Genomic DNA, 18,046 nt, shown 5'->3' with positions numbered 1-18,046 from the left:
AAATATGTAGATAAGATGTATAAGAAATATATATTTTAAAATGCACACACTCACATACAAGAAATACTCTGTTGACTTCTTTTGAAACTGTATTAACACTTTTGTTTTGTTTTACAAATTTACGGATTATTCTCTTGGGTAATCGACAGTATGTCACTGAATTCATATTTAATTGAGGAAATATTAGTTTTCCAAAATAGTTCTGAGTAGATTTTTAGCCTCAGTTCTCAGATATTCTCTAAACCACACCCTAAGTCCACACCTACACCTTTTTCATAAACAGCTTCCACATCATTTTGAGACATGCAGAGATACCAATAATACCAGCTGTACACAGATAAGGTGAGTTTGTCTTATTAGAAAAGCAAAAATAGAAAAGTTGACTGTTTATTTGTTATGGCTGGGTTTTGGCACAATTTTTGCGATTACATTCAATTCTACAGTAGCCTACATGCCAAATTTTCTCAAACATTTAAATGGTGTCTGTCATAAAAAAAAATATGATGGATTTATTCAAACATAAACATAAGAACAGTAAAAAAATGAATATTTTATATGGTTCATATATTTAGAAAAATACCCCTCTCTACAGTTTATTTTTATATCTTACTGTTTATGGTCACCGAATATGTTTGTTAGGTTTGGTAAATGTGACGTTACGTGTTCACAAGCTGTGATATATCGTCTTTGCGCGAGTGAAACACTGATTGAGCTAATACATGAGACAGGATACGGATTGTAAAGTTGTACTCTTTCTTTTAACTTTCCTTCTGATGTTAAATCATGTTTATTTAGTGCTAACTCTGGTATTAATGTGGAGGAGATGATCAGTTCACGTGCTCTACGCGCTCACGCGTCTGTTCAAATGAAGCGCTACAGCGATCCTTCACTCCACATTAAACGGCGACAAAATGACATTTATTGTTTGAATACTGCAATAAAATGGACATAAATGGAGATTAAACCTGAGACTTTGTTTCATATTAAAAGCACCAAAGCAAAATGCTTATTGTGATTTATTGTGCCCTTCAGTGTTCAGTCCATTAACTGAAAACAGGCTAGACTAATCGATCATTGGGATTTAAGAATCGATATCATTCCGTTTAAAAAAGAAAATCGATTAATATCTTGATATCGATATTTTTACACAGTCTTTGTGATTAAGATCACAAGTAATCCTGAAGATTTTTTTCAGGGTTTTATTTATAATGCTGTTTTATTGTACAAAATGTAGAGCTTATTTATTTATTTATTTATTGAAAATACAAATATTATAAAATATAAATATATAAAGATGTAGATGTTTATGAGATTCTTCACTCTTCCAGCTGAATTTACAAAAATGTATAAATAAATAATGGGTTACAGAATTTCTAGTGGTTTCTATAAATATGAATATATGCATGAATACGACACTCCACTAGATGTCAGCACAACATTACAAAGAACACTCGGTGCACCTTTAAATTCAACAGAAAAACACTATGAGACGAAGTCTATTGTGTTTAAAAAAAGTGTATAAAACGAAATATATACTTTATTTAAAGGAACTGATTAGAACATCATAAGATAAAAGACTAGAGACCCTCAGAATTAGCTACAAAAACAATGACCCTATTACTGCAAAATAACTGTAGCTGTACTAAACGTTTCACTAGAAACACTATTACTTGCAGTAGAACCCCCAGAATGTTTCTTGACATTTATCTAGATGCTTTGCTGTTTCAGAGTCATCATGTCAGATGAAGTCAACGTCTTTATGGACCCTTTCCTCAAAATCTACACAAATCCTGATCATATAGAATTAGCCAATAATCTCAGAGATATCAAAAAGCCGGAGGAAGAGGACAACAACAAAAATGTTTATATAATTTCCAGACAGTTTATAGACATATTGTCTAATGCCATGGCAAACACAGAAGATTCAGACTCTCTTGGTTTAGAATTACAGGAAATAATTGACTCTCCACCTGCAGAGAAAACAAACAAACTGAAAAGTAAACTGAAAGAGTTAGAGAATTTTTCCCTTAATATTGCTATAACAGGGATGACAGGAGCAGGGAAGTCTTCCCTTGTCAATGCCCTCAGAGGCCTTTCTAATGATGATAAAGACGCAGCTCCCACAGGAACAACTGAGACTACCATGAAGCCCGACATGTATCTGCACCCCTCCATGCCAAATGTGAAGATCTGGGACCTGCCTGGAATTGGGAGTCCCAAATTTAAAGCAAAGAAGTACCTGAAAGATGTCAATTTCCACACTTATGACTTCTTTCTCATAGTGACCTCTGAAAGATTTAAGGAGAACGACATTGAGCTGGCCAGAGCGATCATGAAGAGCAAGAAGCTATTTTATTTCATTCGTACTAAAATTGATAACGACGTTCGTGCTGAATCACACAAAAGAAACTTTGATGAGCGGATGTTGCTCGAAAACATTCGAGAGGATTGTAAGGTAAACCTATTGAGAGTCGGAATACCCAAAATATTTCTAGTATCTTCATTTTATTTGGAAAAATTTGACTTTCAAAAACTGATCAACACCCTCAAAGATGAACTCCCGGAGAACAAGAAATTTGCTCTCATTCAGTCTCTTCCCGTTTATTCTCCAGAGGCCCTCACAAAGAAGAAAACATACAAGAAAAATTGGCTAAATGCATTTGCAGCCGGGCGGTCGAGGCGATAGCTCCCATTCCAGGATTGTCACTGGCCTGTGATTATGGCATCATGAAAAAGTTTTTTCAGCAAGTCTACACAGGCTACGGCTTATCAAATCAGTCAGGCGCTATCAGACCAAGTGAACAAACCGGTTCACTTTCTGATTTTGCCATTTTCTTTCATTTGTGTCTGTATATCTAACTGTGTGTACAGTATGCATTGCATGTATGCTGGATGTGCAGTGAATAAAATACTTATTGATTAAATAATTGATTTATTCTTCTTTTATTTCACTTGGTATAATTTAGTTAATTAGATGACTTTGTTCATTGGTTTGCAACCTTATTAGATATCTTATTTACACACACACACACACACACACACACACACAAAACTGTTTAAAATAAATGTGTCTAAGACATCATATACTTTCCAAACACTAATATTCTACTAAATTCAAATTCTACAAGATACGCAAAAAAATAATAATAATAATAATAATAATAATAATAATAATGACTGCTATATGTAAGCATCTGTTAAACTCACTTCTTTATTTATTAAATACTTCTGGTATTTAATATGACCTGGAATCTTGCATATTGTAAAGAACAATAATGCACAATAAAATGAAATCATGTTATACTATATGTTAAACACACTATACACAGTATTTTACTATGATACACATGACCATTTAATATGTTAATACCCTGTTCATTTTGACCATTTTTAACAGATGCCATTCATTGACAAAGTCAATTAAGAGAGTCATTTAAACAAAATCGGGAGTGCACAATTTGTATTCAAATACATAATGTAAAAAATTAATTAGGTCAATTTAAATGTACTTAATTATGATACATAAACAAAAACATAAAAAAGGAAATATAGAGTTTTAAATTGTGTATTAGCTCCAGCAAAGTTCAAACAAAAATGAATCTTTTTTAGGAAAAAAATGTTTGCTTAAAGATTGTCCATGGATTAAACACAAGCCTCAATAGAGAAAAAATTTATCCTGACAAGCTGAGTTTGTTTTGCATGAGATGTACATGCCATCGCTCATAAAAAACCCACAGAAATATCTTGTTCTACGACATTGAAACTTCTTCAAACACGGCTCAAAATAGAAGGTGCTGAAAGTTGAAAAACATGAACCAGGAACATATGTGTATATATATATATATATATATATACAGTGGGGATCGATAGTTTGGGCACCCCTTGCAGAATCTGGGAAAATATGAGTAATTTTCAAAAAATAAGAGAGATCATACTAAATGCATGTTATTTTTTATTTAGTACTGTCCTGAGTAGGATATTGTACATAAAAGATATTAACATTTAGTCCACAAGTCACAAGACAAAAAAATTGCTGAAATTATTAAAATAACCCCACTCAAAAGTTTGGGAACCCTTGGTTCTTAATACTGTGTTCTGTTACCTGATGATCCACGACTGTGTTTCTGTTTTGTGATGGTTGCGCATGAGTCCCTTGTTTGTTCTGAACAGTTAAACTGAGCAGCGTTCTTCAGAAAAATCTTTAAGGTCCTGCAGATTCTTCAGTTTTCCAGCATCTTTGCATATTTGAACCCTTTCAAGCTGTGACTTTATGATTTTGAGATGCACCTTATCACACTGAGGACATTTGAGGGACTCAAACACAACTATTTAAAAAGATTCAAACATTCACTGATGCTCCAGAAGGAAACAAGATGCATTAAGAGCTGGGGGGTGAAAACCTTTGGAATTTGAAGATCAAGGTAAATTGTACTTAATTTGTGTACCGGGAAACATACAAGTATCTTCTGTTGCTTACGAAGGACAGAACTAAATGGAAAAAAATTATATTTCAACAAAATAAGAAAAATTTGGCCATCTTCATCATGTTCAAAAGTATATATATATATATATATATATATATATATATATATTAAAAAAAGTTAAGTTTGTAAAACATATGGAAACATAAGTTTTAAAGCATTTAATTCATTTCCCACAAAAAATGAAAATGTACAGTTTAATTTATGCATGAATATGCAGCCTTTGACACATTGTTGATGCATTATCAACATTACTCATATGAATGCATGCATGTGTAACAGAGCGTCTTTGGTTCTGGGGTTTAATGTAAAACATTTTATATTACATTTTTAGTAATGTCAAGCAACATGTTAATTTACGCATGTTATTACCATAGTTGCAATAATATGCACATTACCCCCCCCCCCCCCCCCCCAAAAAAAAAGAAAGAAAGAAAGAAAGAAAGAAAGAAAGAATCTGCTTCCAGAAAGATACTTCCTGCTTAACAACATTCGTGTGGAAATGTGCATGTTCGGAATTGCTTTGTGTTTTATTTGGAAATATCATTCAGACAAAATGTATATATTATTTAAAAAAATAAAAGAAAAAGATAAGTTAAGTAGATAGGTTAAAAATGTACAGGAAATATTTAATATGGTCAGCATATAGTTTAAAATGCACATAAACATACACATACAAGAAATACTCTATTGAATTCTGTTGCAAGTGTGTTTTTACATTTACAGACTATTTTTCTGGTAATCAATAGTGTGTCACTGAATTTATATTTAGTTAAGAAAATTTCTGTTTTCTTATGAAGTAGTCCTGGCTAGATTTTTAGCCTCAGTTCTCAGGTGTTCTCTAAACCACACCCTAAATCCACACCTACACCTTTTTCATAAACAGCTTCCTCATCATTTTGACACATGCAGAGATACCAGTATTATAAACACCTGTGCACTGATAAGGTGAGTTTGTCTTATTATGAATGCAAAAATACAAAAGTTGACTGCTAATTTATGTATTGATCACAAATAAAGCAATCCTGAAGAATTAGAATTCCATATTATTGGTGAGTAGGAAAACACATATTTTCCAATAGATATTTACTTATAATGCTGTTTTATTGTACGGATTAGTATATTTATTTATGTTTGTTTATTTGTTTGTTTGAAAATATAAATAGTGTAAAACAGTGTAGATGCTCGTGAGGATAAGTTTTATTTAATATGGGGCTGATCTACACTTTATCTTGGTAACACTCTTCCAGCTGAATTTTCTTCCCAAATTAAAAAAAAAAAAATACCTTTGAATTTGTAAGATACTGTGTATATATATTCTCCACTAGATGTCGGTGTCACGTTAAAAAGAATACTGCGTTCACTTTTAAATTCAACTAATAACCACTAAGAGAAGTGGCAATGAATTAAATGTACTCACTTAATTTAAAATGAAAATGTAACGTGTTTACTTAAATTATAATAACGTCATATGACATTAATATGATGATTTATATGATAATTACTTTATATATTTTATACTGAATGGTTTGTAAACTACATGTTTAAATTTCACATGGCTATGTAGACAGCGACATCTAGGCCTAGCCTACTGTAAACAGCGGCTTTATTATACTAACTTATCAAAACATTTGTAAATAAAAGCACTAGTACTACAAAACTAATGTGCAAACGTTTCTCTAGATGTTTCATGGCAGTAACATTTGCTTTTTCAGAGTCATCATGTCAGATGAAGTCAATGTCTTTATGGACCCTTTCCTCAAAATCTACAGAAAAAACAACAGAATCCCTTCACCAGGACACTGTTAAAAGCTAATAGAGAGACACAGAATTGTTGAAGTCCCTATAGTCGTCCAATCAAAACTCATTCAAACTATGGAGAAACAACCAGAGAAACCACAACAAAGGAGTTCATCACTGGACATTGTTGAATCAAAACTTCATGATGTGAAGGAAAGAGAGAGGCTGAGAGAAAAAAAGCAGAGTGATACAAAAAGGCAAGCAGAAAAAGAAATAATAACACATATAACAAATGAAACAACTGTAGATCACTCAGAAAAAGCTGAAATGGGTCATTTTGACATGATACATATGGCACAATGTCTTGAGAAGCAAAATGAGCAAACCGAAGCTGAGGAACCATGTGAAGTTACCACAGAACAACAACATGTAAGAGAAAAAATACAGAGTGATAAAGAGAAGCAAGCAGAGAAAGAAGGGATACATATAACAAATGAAACAACTGAATATCAGTCAGAAAAAGTTGAAATGTGTCATTTTGACATGTTACAGATGGCCAATTGTCTTGAGGAACAAAATGAGCAAACCGAAGCTGAGGAACCATGTGAAGTGACTCCAGAACAACAACATGTGAGAGAAAAAATACGGAGTGATAAAGAGAAGCAAGCAGAGAAAGAAGTGATACCAAATAAAACAACTGAATATCAGTCAGAAAAAGTTGAAATGTGTCAAATTTACATGATACAGGAGGCAAGATGTCTCGAGGAGCAAAGTGGGCAAACCAAAGCTGATGAACCATGTGAAGTCACCCCAGAACAACAATACGTGAAGGCTGTTGATAAAGAGGAGGAAAGAGAGCCAAAAATTACAGTTCTGGTGACAAATGAGGAAGCAAAGGGAATAATTGAGTGTGGAAAAGCTACAGACATTCATAAAGCAATGCAACCTGACAGTGTCCAAACAGACAATTGTCAAGAGCCACAAGCTGCTGTAATGGAAAAATATTTTTTGACAGACAAACCTAATAAGAATAATCTCAGTGAACAATCAAATAAAGTCACTACTAAGGAGGAAAATGCGGACGTTATGGAGATACAGAAGCAAGAATTGCTCAGTGGAGCGGTGTGTCCAGATGCCAAGGAGTCACAAGATGACACAGATAATGTGTTTCTGTGTAAAGCAAAGGAGAACATTCATTTAAAATCAGAAAGCACTGAGAACAGGGAAAGTATAAACACAACACCTAAAAAGCAAGAAGAGGAGCATATATATGAAGTACCTGATGTTATACTCACTAGTTCTGCTGAATACATTTATGAAACAGGAAGTGTTAAAGAACCACTGAAGCACCTGGACAACGTCACACTTCACATTGCTGTTACAGGATCAACTGGAGCAGGAAAATCCAGCTTTATCAATGCAATACGAGGTCTGAAACCTGACGACATCAACGCAGCTCCCACAGGAGTGACTGAGACGACAGTGACATCAACAGTGTACGCACATCCTACAATGCCCAGTGTAAAATTTTGGGACCTGCCAGGGACTGGAAGTCCCAAATTTAAAGCCAAAAAATATCTAAAGGACGTGAAACTTGAAACCTTTGACTTCTTCATCATCATCTCCTCCGAGAGATTCAAAGAAAATGATATCATGCTGGCTAAAGCAATTAAAGAGAAGAAGAAGTTGTTCTACTTTCTCCGCTCGAAGATTGACAATGACATTCGAGCAGAATCTCAAAGGAAAGACTTCGATGAGCAGAAAGTTCTCTCACATATTCGCGAGGACTGCCATAGAAACCTTAATGATGTGAATAACCTCAAACCAGAAATTTTTCTGATTTCCTCTTTTGAATTGCATAAATATGATTTTCAAACCCTCATCGACACACTGGAGAAGCAGCTACCTGCTCACAAGAGAGATGCTTTGATTTTGTCCTTGCCAATATACTCCTCTAAGATTCTGGATGAGAAAATTGAGCTGTTTATGAAGCAAACCTGGTCGGCAGCAGTCGCCTCTGGGTCCATTGCTGTGGCTCCAGTGCCTGGTCTTTCCATGGCTTGTGATGCTGCCATTTTGCTGGCTTTCTTTACCAAGTGTTACTATGCGTTCGGTCTGGATGATGAATCAATAGATAAGCTTTCAGTCAGAGTCAACAATCCATCCCTTAAATCTGTAAGAAAGTCACCTCTAGTGATAGCTATTGGGCAAAAGAAACTCAGTAGTAAGGAGCTATCAGCACTGACAAATAGGGAAGCAGCAGTTAAGTTTGCGTGGAGCATGGTTCCTGTTGTAGGTAGTAAAAAAACTGCAGAAATGTCTTACTCCGCAACACTGAACCTTCTGCGAGCAGGAGTTCAGGATCTTGCTGAGACAGCCAAAGAAGTGCTGAAAGTGGCAGGTCTGACTGACGTCTACTGAAATCACAGACTGAGGTCAGTCAAGAGGTCATGCCATTGATCTTTTTCGTTAAGCCTTTTTTACTTTTTTTTACGCAGTCACCTTCACTCATAAGTAACTCAAAATTATGCTGAGCTGCATGTTATTACTGTTTTGAACATGTTTTTCCATATTATCTTAAAAATGCCTTAAATTGCTTTTGTTAATTGATTTACTTCCTGTAAAACATTCCAATAAAGGGCAAAATAAAAATTGTTTATTATCTGTTTTTAATGATGTATAGGCTAATGTCTCATACATAATAAAAATTAAACGGTGTTTAGCTTTTATTATAAAAACATTTACTCGTTTTTAAACTGAAGCATGGTTAAACCTTTGCAATGGGCAATTCCTAAGTCGCATAATATATAACCAAATAGCGTGTCAGAATGTTTTTTTTTTTTTTTTTTTTTACACAGTTTCACGACTCACGAGGCTGAAATCAAAAATGTCTTTGTTTAATTTACAACTTTGAAAATCATTATAGTGTAACCAATACATTAAAAAGAGACAAAAAAAACCCCACAATAATCTTATGCTTATTTATTTATTTATTTTATTTTTTATTTTATTTTTTTTGCTAATGCATTTAATGAACCAAGTAATGTGATTTTAAAAATGTAGCGCTGATTTGATTGGTTGTTTGGACTGTCACTCATCGATCGTGCCTTAAGTTTCGTTTCTCCAACGTAAGCACGTCAAGTAGCCTATGGGAGAAACGCGTGAAGAAGGAACTTGGAAGAAGAAAAGAAGTTCCTGGAAATCGTGACAGGTAATTTAAGCTCGGTATTTAACAGCCGATTATTTTTCATTTATATTGATTTTCTACCTGTAGAAATTTTACATCGTTTTCTTAAGCATCTCTATAAGTGAAGAGTCACTGGTTTACTGCTGGAACCCAGAAATAAAAGTAAGTATAGGCTATCATTTGTTGTCAATTGCTTTATTCAATAGTAAAAATGAACATCAAGTAAATGTTGTATGATAGTATTGTGTGTATGTATACACACACACACACACACACACACACACACACACACACATATATATATATATATATATATATATATATATATATATATAAACCAAAAAGTTGTAGGTTACAATTTTTATTGGAGTTTCTGGAGCATTTGCTCTTTTCACACAAGTTTTGATTACCAGATAATTTACTTTAATGATGAACTGCCCTTTTGCTTTATTGACACTATTTTCTTATTTAATGCTGTTCAGTTGCTTTGTTACAATCTATACTATTAAAATAACTTTATAAATAAAGGTGACTTGACTTGATTAAATATATAAAAAATGTATAGCCTGGTTATATAGGCTATTAGTTATAATCATATTCATATATTAAGCCTTTATGATTATAATTGTATGGTTCATTGTCTTTTCATGTACTGTAGCTTTAAATGATCAAATTGTAGTCTACTCAACCAATATATAATTTAACTGCCACATTTAGTATTTTTTTTTGTTTTTGTCAATAAAACTGAATATTTGTATTCATTGATCAGTATATTTTATAAGTTTCATAATGCTGCTGAAGTGAATCATCCATGTTTTCAGTTTCCATAAAGTTTGTTTAATGAATCTTTTATGAATTTTTACTCTGACAGGGAACCGGAGCACCCAGGGCAATACAACATTAAAAGCTCTCCACACAAAAGGTCAGTATGACACTGCTGATATTATCAAACTATAATATGTTATAACTTATTCATTATTTTTATTATGTACAAATTGTAGTTTTATTGCTAAATTGTTATTTAATAGACTTTGAAAATACACAATCAACCAGAACAAATGAAGTCTTTGACACATTAAGAATAGAGTAAACACTGTCAGCAAACGCCATTAAAAAATATGATTATTGTACCAGAAATAATTAGCAATCAGGCTTCAAATAAGAGTTAATTTTGAAGTACACATACTTCTATATACATCTACAACTTTTACAGTTTAAAACATGGAAAGTCAAGACCCTGCTGTTGTTGAGGCAGTAAAGGCATCAGGCGAGTCCACCCTGGAGAAGGCCACAGCAAAAGCTAAAGAAAGATTTGACCAGTTAATGAATGTCTCACTTAACATCGCTGTGACCGGAAAGACAGGATCTGGGAAATCCTCCTTTATAAATGCACTTAGAGGTCTAAATGATGAAGACGATGATGGAGCAGCACTTACTGGAGTCACAGAAACTACAAAGGAGCCCACCATGTATGAGCATCCTGCAGTGCCAAATGTGAAAATCTGGGACCTGCCTGGAATAGGGAGTCCAAAGTTCAAAGCAAATAAATACCTCAAAGATGTCAATTTTCACATCTATGATTTCTTCATTATTTTAAACTCGGAGAGGTTCATGGAGAATGATGTCATGTTGGCTAAAGAAATAAAAAAGCAGAAGAAAAACTTTTACTTTGTTCGTTCCAAGATCGACAATGACATTTTAGCAGAGCAAAGAAAAAAGGGATTTGATGAGCAGAACGTTCTTTCCAAAATAAGAAAGGACTGTCAGCAAAACTTGAAAGAACTGGGAGACCCCAAAGTTTTCTTGATATCATCTTTTGAATTGGAGAACTATGATTTTGAACTACTTCAAAAATCTCTGGAAGAAGAGCTTCCAGAACACAAGAGATCTGCTCTTCTACAAGCCTGGCCAGTGTGCTCTGCTGAATCTCTGGAGAAGAAGATCAAGATGTTTAAAGGGATGATCTGGGCTGCATCTCTCGCCTCTGCTGGTATAGCAGTCATCCCTGTGCCTGGACTATCAGTAGCATGTGATGCAAGCATTATGTTGCTTTTCTTCACAAGATGCTACTATGCATTTGGTTTGGATGAAAGATCACTGACAAGGCTATCTGAAAAAGTGAACAAGCCATTGCTGGAACATGTGGCCAAATCAAAGTTGGCATCTGCCATCCGAGAAAAAGCAGTGGCCAGAATACAAGTCTCTGTTGCACTTGCATCCCTTGCTACTATTGAGTATGTTGCAAGTCTCTTTCCAGGTGTAGGAAGTGTTGCTGCTGCAGGAATATCCTTCGGTACTACTAATTACCTCTTGAGAGAAGGATTAAATGAACTGGCAGAAATTGCTCGAAAAATAAGAAAGGAGGCTGAGCTGGACACACTATGTAATAATTTGTAGATGTCCTAGACATTATTTGTTTAAGAATGCAGTCATTAATTGGTTTTGTTGATTGATTTAATTACTATAGAGAAAATATGCATTTTCTGCTTCTGATATGGACTTAATGGCTGTAGCATGTTTGTTAGATTGTGTGCTGTTTATGAAGGAGATTATAGTATCTCCATGTCTTCATACAGTACAGTATTCAAAGATTAGATTACAATGTTCATGCATGGAAGCATTTCAGAAATCACTGACACTGTACTTTTATTTAATATCATACTACGTGTTGAATTATATTATACAGGCAAGTATAATTTTTTTAATTGTTCACAATTTGTGTTAATTTTCAATGCTGAAATCTGGAAAATGTTAAAAGTCTCACATGATGTATTGATTCTCATTCAATAAAAATGTGTTTAAAAACCTTTTTTGTGATACATTTTTCTATATACACACCTACTTTTTTATATTTCTAATCATTTTACTCAAGGTTATTTACCTCAAGATTTTAAAATAAAGGAATAAAGCACATTGTGTTATACATTAACAGTCTCAGTTGTGAGATCAGGTAAAGTTACACTGAAAGAAAAAAAGTTGCAGTTACAATGAAAACTTGCAATAGTGAGATGTAAACGGGAGATGTTAACTCGAAATTGTGTCAAATAAAGTCACAGCTGTCCATAACCAAGCAAAGGAAAAAGTCTTGACTTTACTGTAGTGAAGTTACTTAACCAATCAATGATTTATACCTACTATAATTTTACAGAATTTTACAAGGCATAATGACTGAAGATTCTTCCGCTGACTTGGATTTCTCTGGAGCTTTGCAGAGACTGAGAGAACATGACCCAAATACCGCTGTTGCAAAGGCTAAAGAGGAACTGCACAGTCTTGACAGTGTGACTCTGAATATTGCAGTGACTGGGGAAACAGGAGCAGGAAAGTCTGCCTTCATCAATGCATTTCGAGGTCTGAATGATGATGATGACAATTCTGCACCAACAGGAATAACCGAAACAACAAAGGTAGCTACTATGTACACCCATCCCGCCAAGTCAAATGTCAGACTGTGGGACCTGCCAGGGACTGGGATGCCTAATTTCAAGGCGAACAAATTCCTCAAGGAAGTGCAATTTGAAACGTATGATTCATTTATCATCATTTCCTCAGAGAGGTTCAAGGAAAATGATGTCTTTCTGGCCAAAGAGATTCAAAAGAAGCAGAAGAGGTTTTATTTCGTCCGGACTAAGATTGATAATGACATTCGGTCAGTGTTGAAGACAAGAAGAAATTTCGATGAGCAGCAGGTACTCTGCACAATTAGAGAGGACTGCCAGAGCAACGTGAAGGAGCTAGGAAACCCCAAGGTGTTTCTGATATCCTCTTATGATTTGGGAAAATATGATTTCCATGACCTGGTAGATAACCTAGAGTCAGAGCTTTCAGAATACAAGAGATTTGCTCTGGTCCAGTCTGTGCCTGTGTGCTCTCTGGCTATGCTAGAGAAGAAGAAAGAGGTTTTGGAGAATTTTATTTGGCTTGCAGCACTGGGCTCAAGCCTGGGTGCTCTTATCCCATTGCCTTTATTATCTCTGGCCATTGACAAGACGGTTTTGTTGACCTATCTCGTAAGTTGTCATAACGCTTTGGGTTTGAATGAGCAATCACTCATCAAACTGTCAGAGAGAGTGAACAAGCCTCTCTCGCAGCTAAATTCGGCTATAAAGTCTCCTATAGCATTAGCATTAGTAGACAAAATGGCAATTAGGCCTCGTACAGCTATGACAAAACCAGTGAAAAGTTTAGAGGATCTGCTTGATGCTAGATTACTTGTAACCAGTTTTATGAATGCAACTGAGGCCTTCAGATCAACATACAATGTCTTGCAAGGGGCTCTAAATGAAATGATAAATGACATGAGACAGGTCCTTCAAGCTGCAGGTTTGGATTAATAAAAATCAAGCTAGTACAGCAGAGATGCATGCAGTTCAATAGTTGGAATTATATTGAATATTGTCCAGTTATGTTCTTCATATTTGATTGTAGTGTATGTCAAATGGAATGGAATACATAGAATAATATGCATTTAGACATCTAAATGGGTAAAATGTGTGATTGTTTAAGGGAATCTGGTGGTTTGTGCGAAAAAGTCTGCCTACTTGCTATTATACCATTATGTAGATTTTAGGACTATTAACCGAAAATGTAATGTTTTACTTGTTTTACGGTGTATTAAATATGTTTATGTTACCTTCTACTAAACAATACACATTTTCTGTATGTTCTGGGTTTTTAAATACATGTCAATTGGTTTTATGTATATTGTTATATACTGAGACAAAAGATAAATGGCAGTGGCAGGTGTTGATTTTCAGGATTTACTAGTTGTATGTGTATTACAACATCCAGGCTCAAGGGCACTTGTATTATTGAAAATATGTGTGGTTACGTCTGAAGTCTAAATGTAATAAAATTTAATGAAAAGATTTATTGTCATAATTTCTATTAGCAAATATATATATTATGATTGTCAGTTGTTAGCATCACTTTTTTTCATGGTGCTACCTAAAATGTATTGGCAGTTAAACTGTTGAATTTTTATAGGTATTTGTTTGTATAGTAAGCAGATGGGTGTGTGAATACAACCTTTACTTTAAAGGTTTATTTTTGGACTTTTTATCAGCTTTATGACGCATTTGCATTTTATAAAGGGTTTTTGTAAGGTGTGACTAAGCTGTTTATTTGAGTTTCAAAGTAATAGATCAGTCTGGTTCTTATTACTGACACTTGGCATAGAGGTTTTGTGTGTGTGTGTGTGTGTGTATGTGTGTGTTGTTACCCCTAACAACAAGACAAATATAGACGTAGACCTGGAGAGTACACGTAAATATCAAATTACTTACAAATTTACTAATAAATTATTTCTATGATTTTCAGGTTCACAAAACAAAATCTAATTATTATGTTATAGTACAACTTACCCACAGTCCATTAAAACTTTTTTATGGTTTGCACAACAAGAATGGAAGCATGGTGTATTTTCCATAAACATTTTAATAAACAAGAAATAGTCCTAACTGTGAAAACTGCACTTATTGCAATTAATACAAACATATATTACAACAGTATATTGAGATCAACAGCTCACGTTTTTTACTGCAGAACAAATTCTACAAATAATTTTCTGTTTCCCAACTGTGTATCTTCTATTCTTTTGCAATAATTAGGACAAAGCAATCTTAGCAAAACGTGGTGCCTTGCTAACGTTTTCTTTATGTATTTATATAAGAGATCTGTCACAGACAAAAAATACAGAATTATACAGTATAATAAACAATTAAAGATTATTTGTTAATTTTATTAATATATTATATTGCACACCAGTTGAAAACAGCAGTTATGCTATAATAAGCTTGAATAATTAATGGTAAATTAAACAGAAGTCTGCATCATATCTTACCTTTGTAGCTAAAAATGTTTTTATTTATGTTTCCTTACTGTTTTTGATATAATATGCAAAAGCACTTGTCCTGACAGTGTTGAGGTCACAGGAGAGTGCAGTTTCCAAACCTACAAAGTCAAATGCACATCTGTCGAGACTGTTGATGAGAAACATCTGCTGAGCAGACAGTTTGGCCATCTGAAGCTTCTGGCTATATTGTGCCCGAAGCCCATCAGGTATCTCAGTCTCATCACAGCACAAGTCACTTTGGGTCTGTAGATGACAGTCAATTTTGGTCTGGACCAAGAGGTAATGCTTCCTTAATTCTTCAACTGCTTTGGCTAGTTTTAAATGCCGTGCTTTCTGCCAGTCTGATACAATGATGATATAGAAGTCATAAAAATTCAGGTTTTGTTTCATCTCATACATCGAGTAATCCATGACCCCCTCTATGCCAGATATGTCCCAGAACCGGACATCTGGGTATCCCAGACTCATTGCTGGGTTGCTGACGGACGCTGAAGCCGCACCACACTCTTCATTCTTCAACCCAATTAAGGCATTTACCAAACTGGATGCTCCAGAGCCTGTCTCACCCAAAACTGCCACATCTAGCTGAAAGTGACTCAAAGCCTCCAGAACAACACTGACTTTCGCAGCTCCAAAGCCTGTGCGCTTATACATATCCTGCAATGCTTTGATGTCCTCTGTTTCAAGTTTCCCAGTCTGTTGGATGTGACTGGTAGCATACCTAAAATAATACAAAAATAAAATTACATCAATGTTAGGATGAATGAGATTTGAAATTCATTATTTGCCCTCTTTATTATTTCTATTTTATTCCGAAATACATGCAATGAACTCATCTATGATGACAATGTTCTTAATTTCTGAATCAAAATGAATTGTTCTTTTTGATTTGGGGTATTACATAAAAAAAAATGTTAGGGTGATTAAAAACTTTTATCTGCCAAATAACAATGATATGGTTAACCATGATGAAACAGAAGAGGAAATTATATTATAGGGAGGACGCCAGCAGACCCTTGTGACAATATGTCAGGGTCAGTAAGTCTATAAAATAATAATAAAAAAATAAACATTTTATTATATTATAGGACTACATTTTGCAGGAAAATAATATACTATCCTACTTCAAACTTTCACATAATTTCATGTTTTCCTAAAAATGGTATAAAAGCCAACACAGTACCATTTACAACCACACAATTACAGTATATCCACTCACCAAGCCTTTATCCATCCTCCATGCAAAATCTTGTCCAGAAAATCTGAAAACAACTCTGCTCTAAGTTGAAAAACATCATCCTTAAAAGTGTCCATGAGGTTCTGCATCTCATACTTTTCTGTCTCATGGGATGACACTAGGAACACATGGGGGTCCAGTTTCTTCTCTTTCAGATATTTCTCACAGTCTTGTCTCATTTGATCCAGTGCACGTATCTGGGAGATTTTGCTTTTCTTTCTACGCAGATCATTATCAATTTTTGTTCTAATGAAATAAAATGGCTTCTTTCGTTGCTTTATTTCATCAATCAACAGCATGTTGTTTTCTCTGACTCTCTCTGACATCACAACCATGAACATGTCATACAGGTCAAAGTTCATTGTCGTCACATAACTCTTGGATGCAAAGGAAGGGGTGCCCATCCCTGGAAGATCCCACAGTCTGATGTGTGGGAGATTTGGATTCTGATACATGGTTGCTTGCTTTGTGGTTTCCACCGCTCCGGTTGGAGCAGCCCCTGTGTCATCAGGATTCAATCTGAGGATCGCATTGATAAGAGAAGACTTTCCTGCACCAGACTCTCCAGTCACAGCGATGTCTATCTTAAAACGGTCAAAGACCTCCAACAGAGACATAAGCCGGTGGGGAATTTCTTCAGGTCTTTCCGAGGCAAACAAATCCTTGATTTTGTTGAAACGATCCTCTTGTATTTTTGCTGGCATGTACAATCTATATAAAAACATGACATTCTGTCAATACTTTACATTCTGGTGAAATCTCACTCTTTTAAAGGTGGCTCAAATGTGACATTTTGTGTCTTATTTATGAGTAATGAATCCAAAACAAGAAATGGTGCCTCAAGTATTTTTACATGGTTCACAAATAAATCTTTCTCGTTTCATTACGCTGCGATTCAATATTTTTAGATAGGACTTGAGTTATAAGATACTAAAACACCGTCGACCTATACCTCGCTTCTAGCTGCTTTTTAACACTTTTTAATATGTCTTGTCAAGTTATAATACAGTTCATCAGTAAACGGCCCAAGTTAATGATCTTGAAATAAGCGCAGCTTTACTGTATTTTAATAGGAACTGTGCACTTGTCAACTAGACGGTCTTATAAGTGACACGTAAGAAAATAACATAACATACATAAATATGTAAAAGTTGTTATGTTTTTGAAAAGACTGACAAATATATCCACTCACCGACTGTCCATGGCTCTGTCGTGTATGTTGGTTTCTGTTTCCACGAAATCCAAGGAAATCGAAACTAGGCTAATCTATGCGATGTGCGATAAACACATAAAAACAAAATTAAAGCACTCTCATAATCAGACTTTGTTTTCAGGTTGCTTTTAAAAACTGCCAACTTTACAAACACGAACCCGTTTCTTCAGGCTAAATAACAAACGTAAACACTTGCGATTTCATATAAAGTGACAGCAGGGGGGAGGAGGAAATGACGTTTGGAAAGCGAATTTGAAGACGTGTATGGGCCATTCTACAGAACTACACATTTCTAGTAATTATGCAGTTAATGAGGGTATCATACTGTATTTTC

General features: G+C 34.7%; 5 protein-coding genes across 10 annotated transcripts; 4 read left to right on the top strand and 1 right to left on the bottom strand.

Moving 5' to 3' along the window:
• Positions 1-205: 205 nt before the first annotated feature.
• On the top strand, positions 206-2,820 carry LOC127975244 (interferon-inducible GTPase 1-like). The gene is made up of 2 exons (XM_052579141.1): positions 206-342; positions 1,729-2,820. Exon 2 carries the CDS (start codon positions 1,736-1,738, stop codon positions 2,684-2,686), a length of 951 nt encoding a protein of 316 aa, XP_052435101.1. The 5' UTR covers positions 206-342; positions 1,729-1,735; the 3' UTR covers positions 2,687-2,820.
• Positions 2,821-7,304: 4,484 nt separating this feature from the next.
• Positions 7,305-9,054, top strand: LOC127975420 (interferon-inducible GTPase 5-like). Its single transcript, XM_052579465.1, has one exon. It carries the CDS (start codon positions 7,308-7,310, stop codon positions 8,640-8,642), a length of 1,335 nt encoding a protein of 444 aa, XP_052435425.1. The 5' UTR covers positions 7,305-7,307; the 3' UTR covers positions 8,643-9,054.
• A 302-nt stretch (positions 9,055-9,356) lies between these two features.
• On the top strand, positions 9,357-12,215 carry LOC127974332 (interferon-inducible GTPase 5-like). Of its 3 annotated transcripts, XM_052577515.1 has the most exons (4): positions 9,357-9,432; positions 9,519-9,570; positions 10,280-10,330; positions 10,622-12,215. In XM_052577515.1, exon 4 carries the CDS (start codon positions 10,630-10,632, stop codon positions 11,803-11,805), a length of 1,176 nt encoding a protein of 391 aa, XP_052433475.1. In that variant the 5' UTR covers positions 9,357-9,432; positions 9,519-9,570; positions 10,280-10,330; positions 10,622-10,629; the 3' UTR covers positions 11,806-12,215. The 3 variants fall into 3 exon arrangements, with proteins under 3 accessions (XP_052433475.1, XP_052433476.1, XP_052433474.1); XM_052577516.1 differs by lacking the exon at positions 9,519-9,570 and having other exon boundaries at positions 9,372-9,432; XM_052577514.1 differs by lacking the exon at positions 9,357-9,432 and having other exon boundaries at positions 9,481-9,570.
• Positions 9,357-14,276, top strand: irge4 (immunity-related GTPase family, e4). 4 transcript variants are annotated; one of them, XM_052577520.1, is made up of 4 exons: positions 9,357-9,432; positions 9,519-9,570; positions 10,280-10,330; positions 12,557-14,276. In XM_052577520.1, the coding sequence occupies exon 4, from the start codon at positions 12,573-12,575 to the stop codon at positions 13,740-13,742; it is 1,170 nt and encodes a 389-aa protein (XP_052433480.1). In that variant the 5' UTR covers positions 9,357-9,432; positions 9,519-9,570; positions 10,280-10,330; positions 12,557-12,572; the 3' UTR covers positions 13,743-14,276. The 4 variants fall into 4 exon arrangements, with proteins under 4 accessions (XP_052433480.1, XP_052433481.1, XP_052433479.1 ...); XM_052577519.1 differs by lacking the exon at positions 9,519-9,570 and having other exon boundaries at positions 9,377-9,432; XM_052577518.1 differs by lacking the exon at positions 9,357-9,432 and having other exon boundaries at positions 9,484-9,570.
• A 550-nt stretch (positions 14,277-14,826) lies between these two features.
• Positions 14,827-17,948, bottom strand: irgq1 (immunity-related GTPase family, q1). The gene is made up of 3 exons (XM_052579698.1): positions 17,692-17,948; positions 16,482-17,210; positions 14,827-15,983 (listed from the first exon to the last, which is right to left on the bottom strand). The coding sequence occupies exons 1-3, from the start codon at positions 17,700-17,702 to the stop codon at positions 15,275-15,277; spliced, it is 1,449 nt and encodes a 482-aa protein (XP_052435658.1). The 5' UTR covers positions 17,703-17,948; the 3' UTR covers positions 14,827-15,274.
• Positions 17,949-18,046: the final 98 nt, after the last annotated feature.

This window comes from Carassius gibelio, chromosome B16 (assembly GCF_023724105.1).
Source record: "Carassius gibelio isolate Cgi1373 ecotype wild population from Czech Republic chromosome B16, carGib1.2-hapl.c, whole genome shotgun sequence".
Classification (NCBI taxonomy): domain Eukaryota; kingdom Metazoa; phylum Chordata; class Actinopteri; order Cypriniformes; family Cyprinidae; genus Carassius; species Carassius gibelio.
Note: the sequence above shows the minus strand (reverse complement) of the source record. Positions and strands in the feature narration are given on the sequence as shown.

Excerpts from the sequence above, each read along its gene's own strand:
- LOC127975420 (XM_052579465.1), top strand. The coding sequence starts at position 7,308 with ATGGAGATACAGAAGCAAGAATTGCTCAGTGGAGCGGTGTGTCCAGAT.
- irgq1 (XM_052579698.1), bottom strand. Across the intron at positions 15,984-16,481 it reads GGAGGATGGATAAAGGCTTG|GTATGCTACCAGTCACATCC; the intron begins GTGAGTGGATAT and ends GTATTATTTTAG.
- LOC127975244 (XM_052579141.1), top strand. The coding sequence starts at position 1,736 with ATGTCAGATGAAGTCAACGTCTTTATGGACCCTTTCCTCAAAATCTAC.
- LOC127974332 (XM_052577515.1), top strand. The coding sequence starts at position 10,630 with ATGGAAAGTCAAGACCCTGCTGTTGTTGAGGCAGTAAAGGCATCAGGC.
- irge4 (XM_052577521.1), top strand. The coding sequence starts at position 12,573 with ATGACTGAAGATTCTTCCGCTGACTTGGATTTCTCTGGAGCTTTGCAG.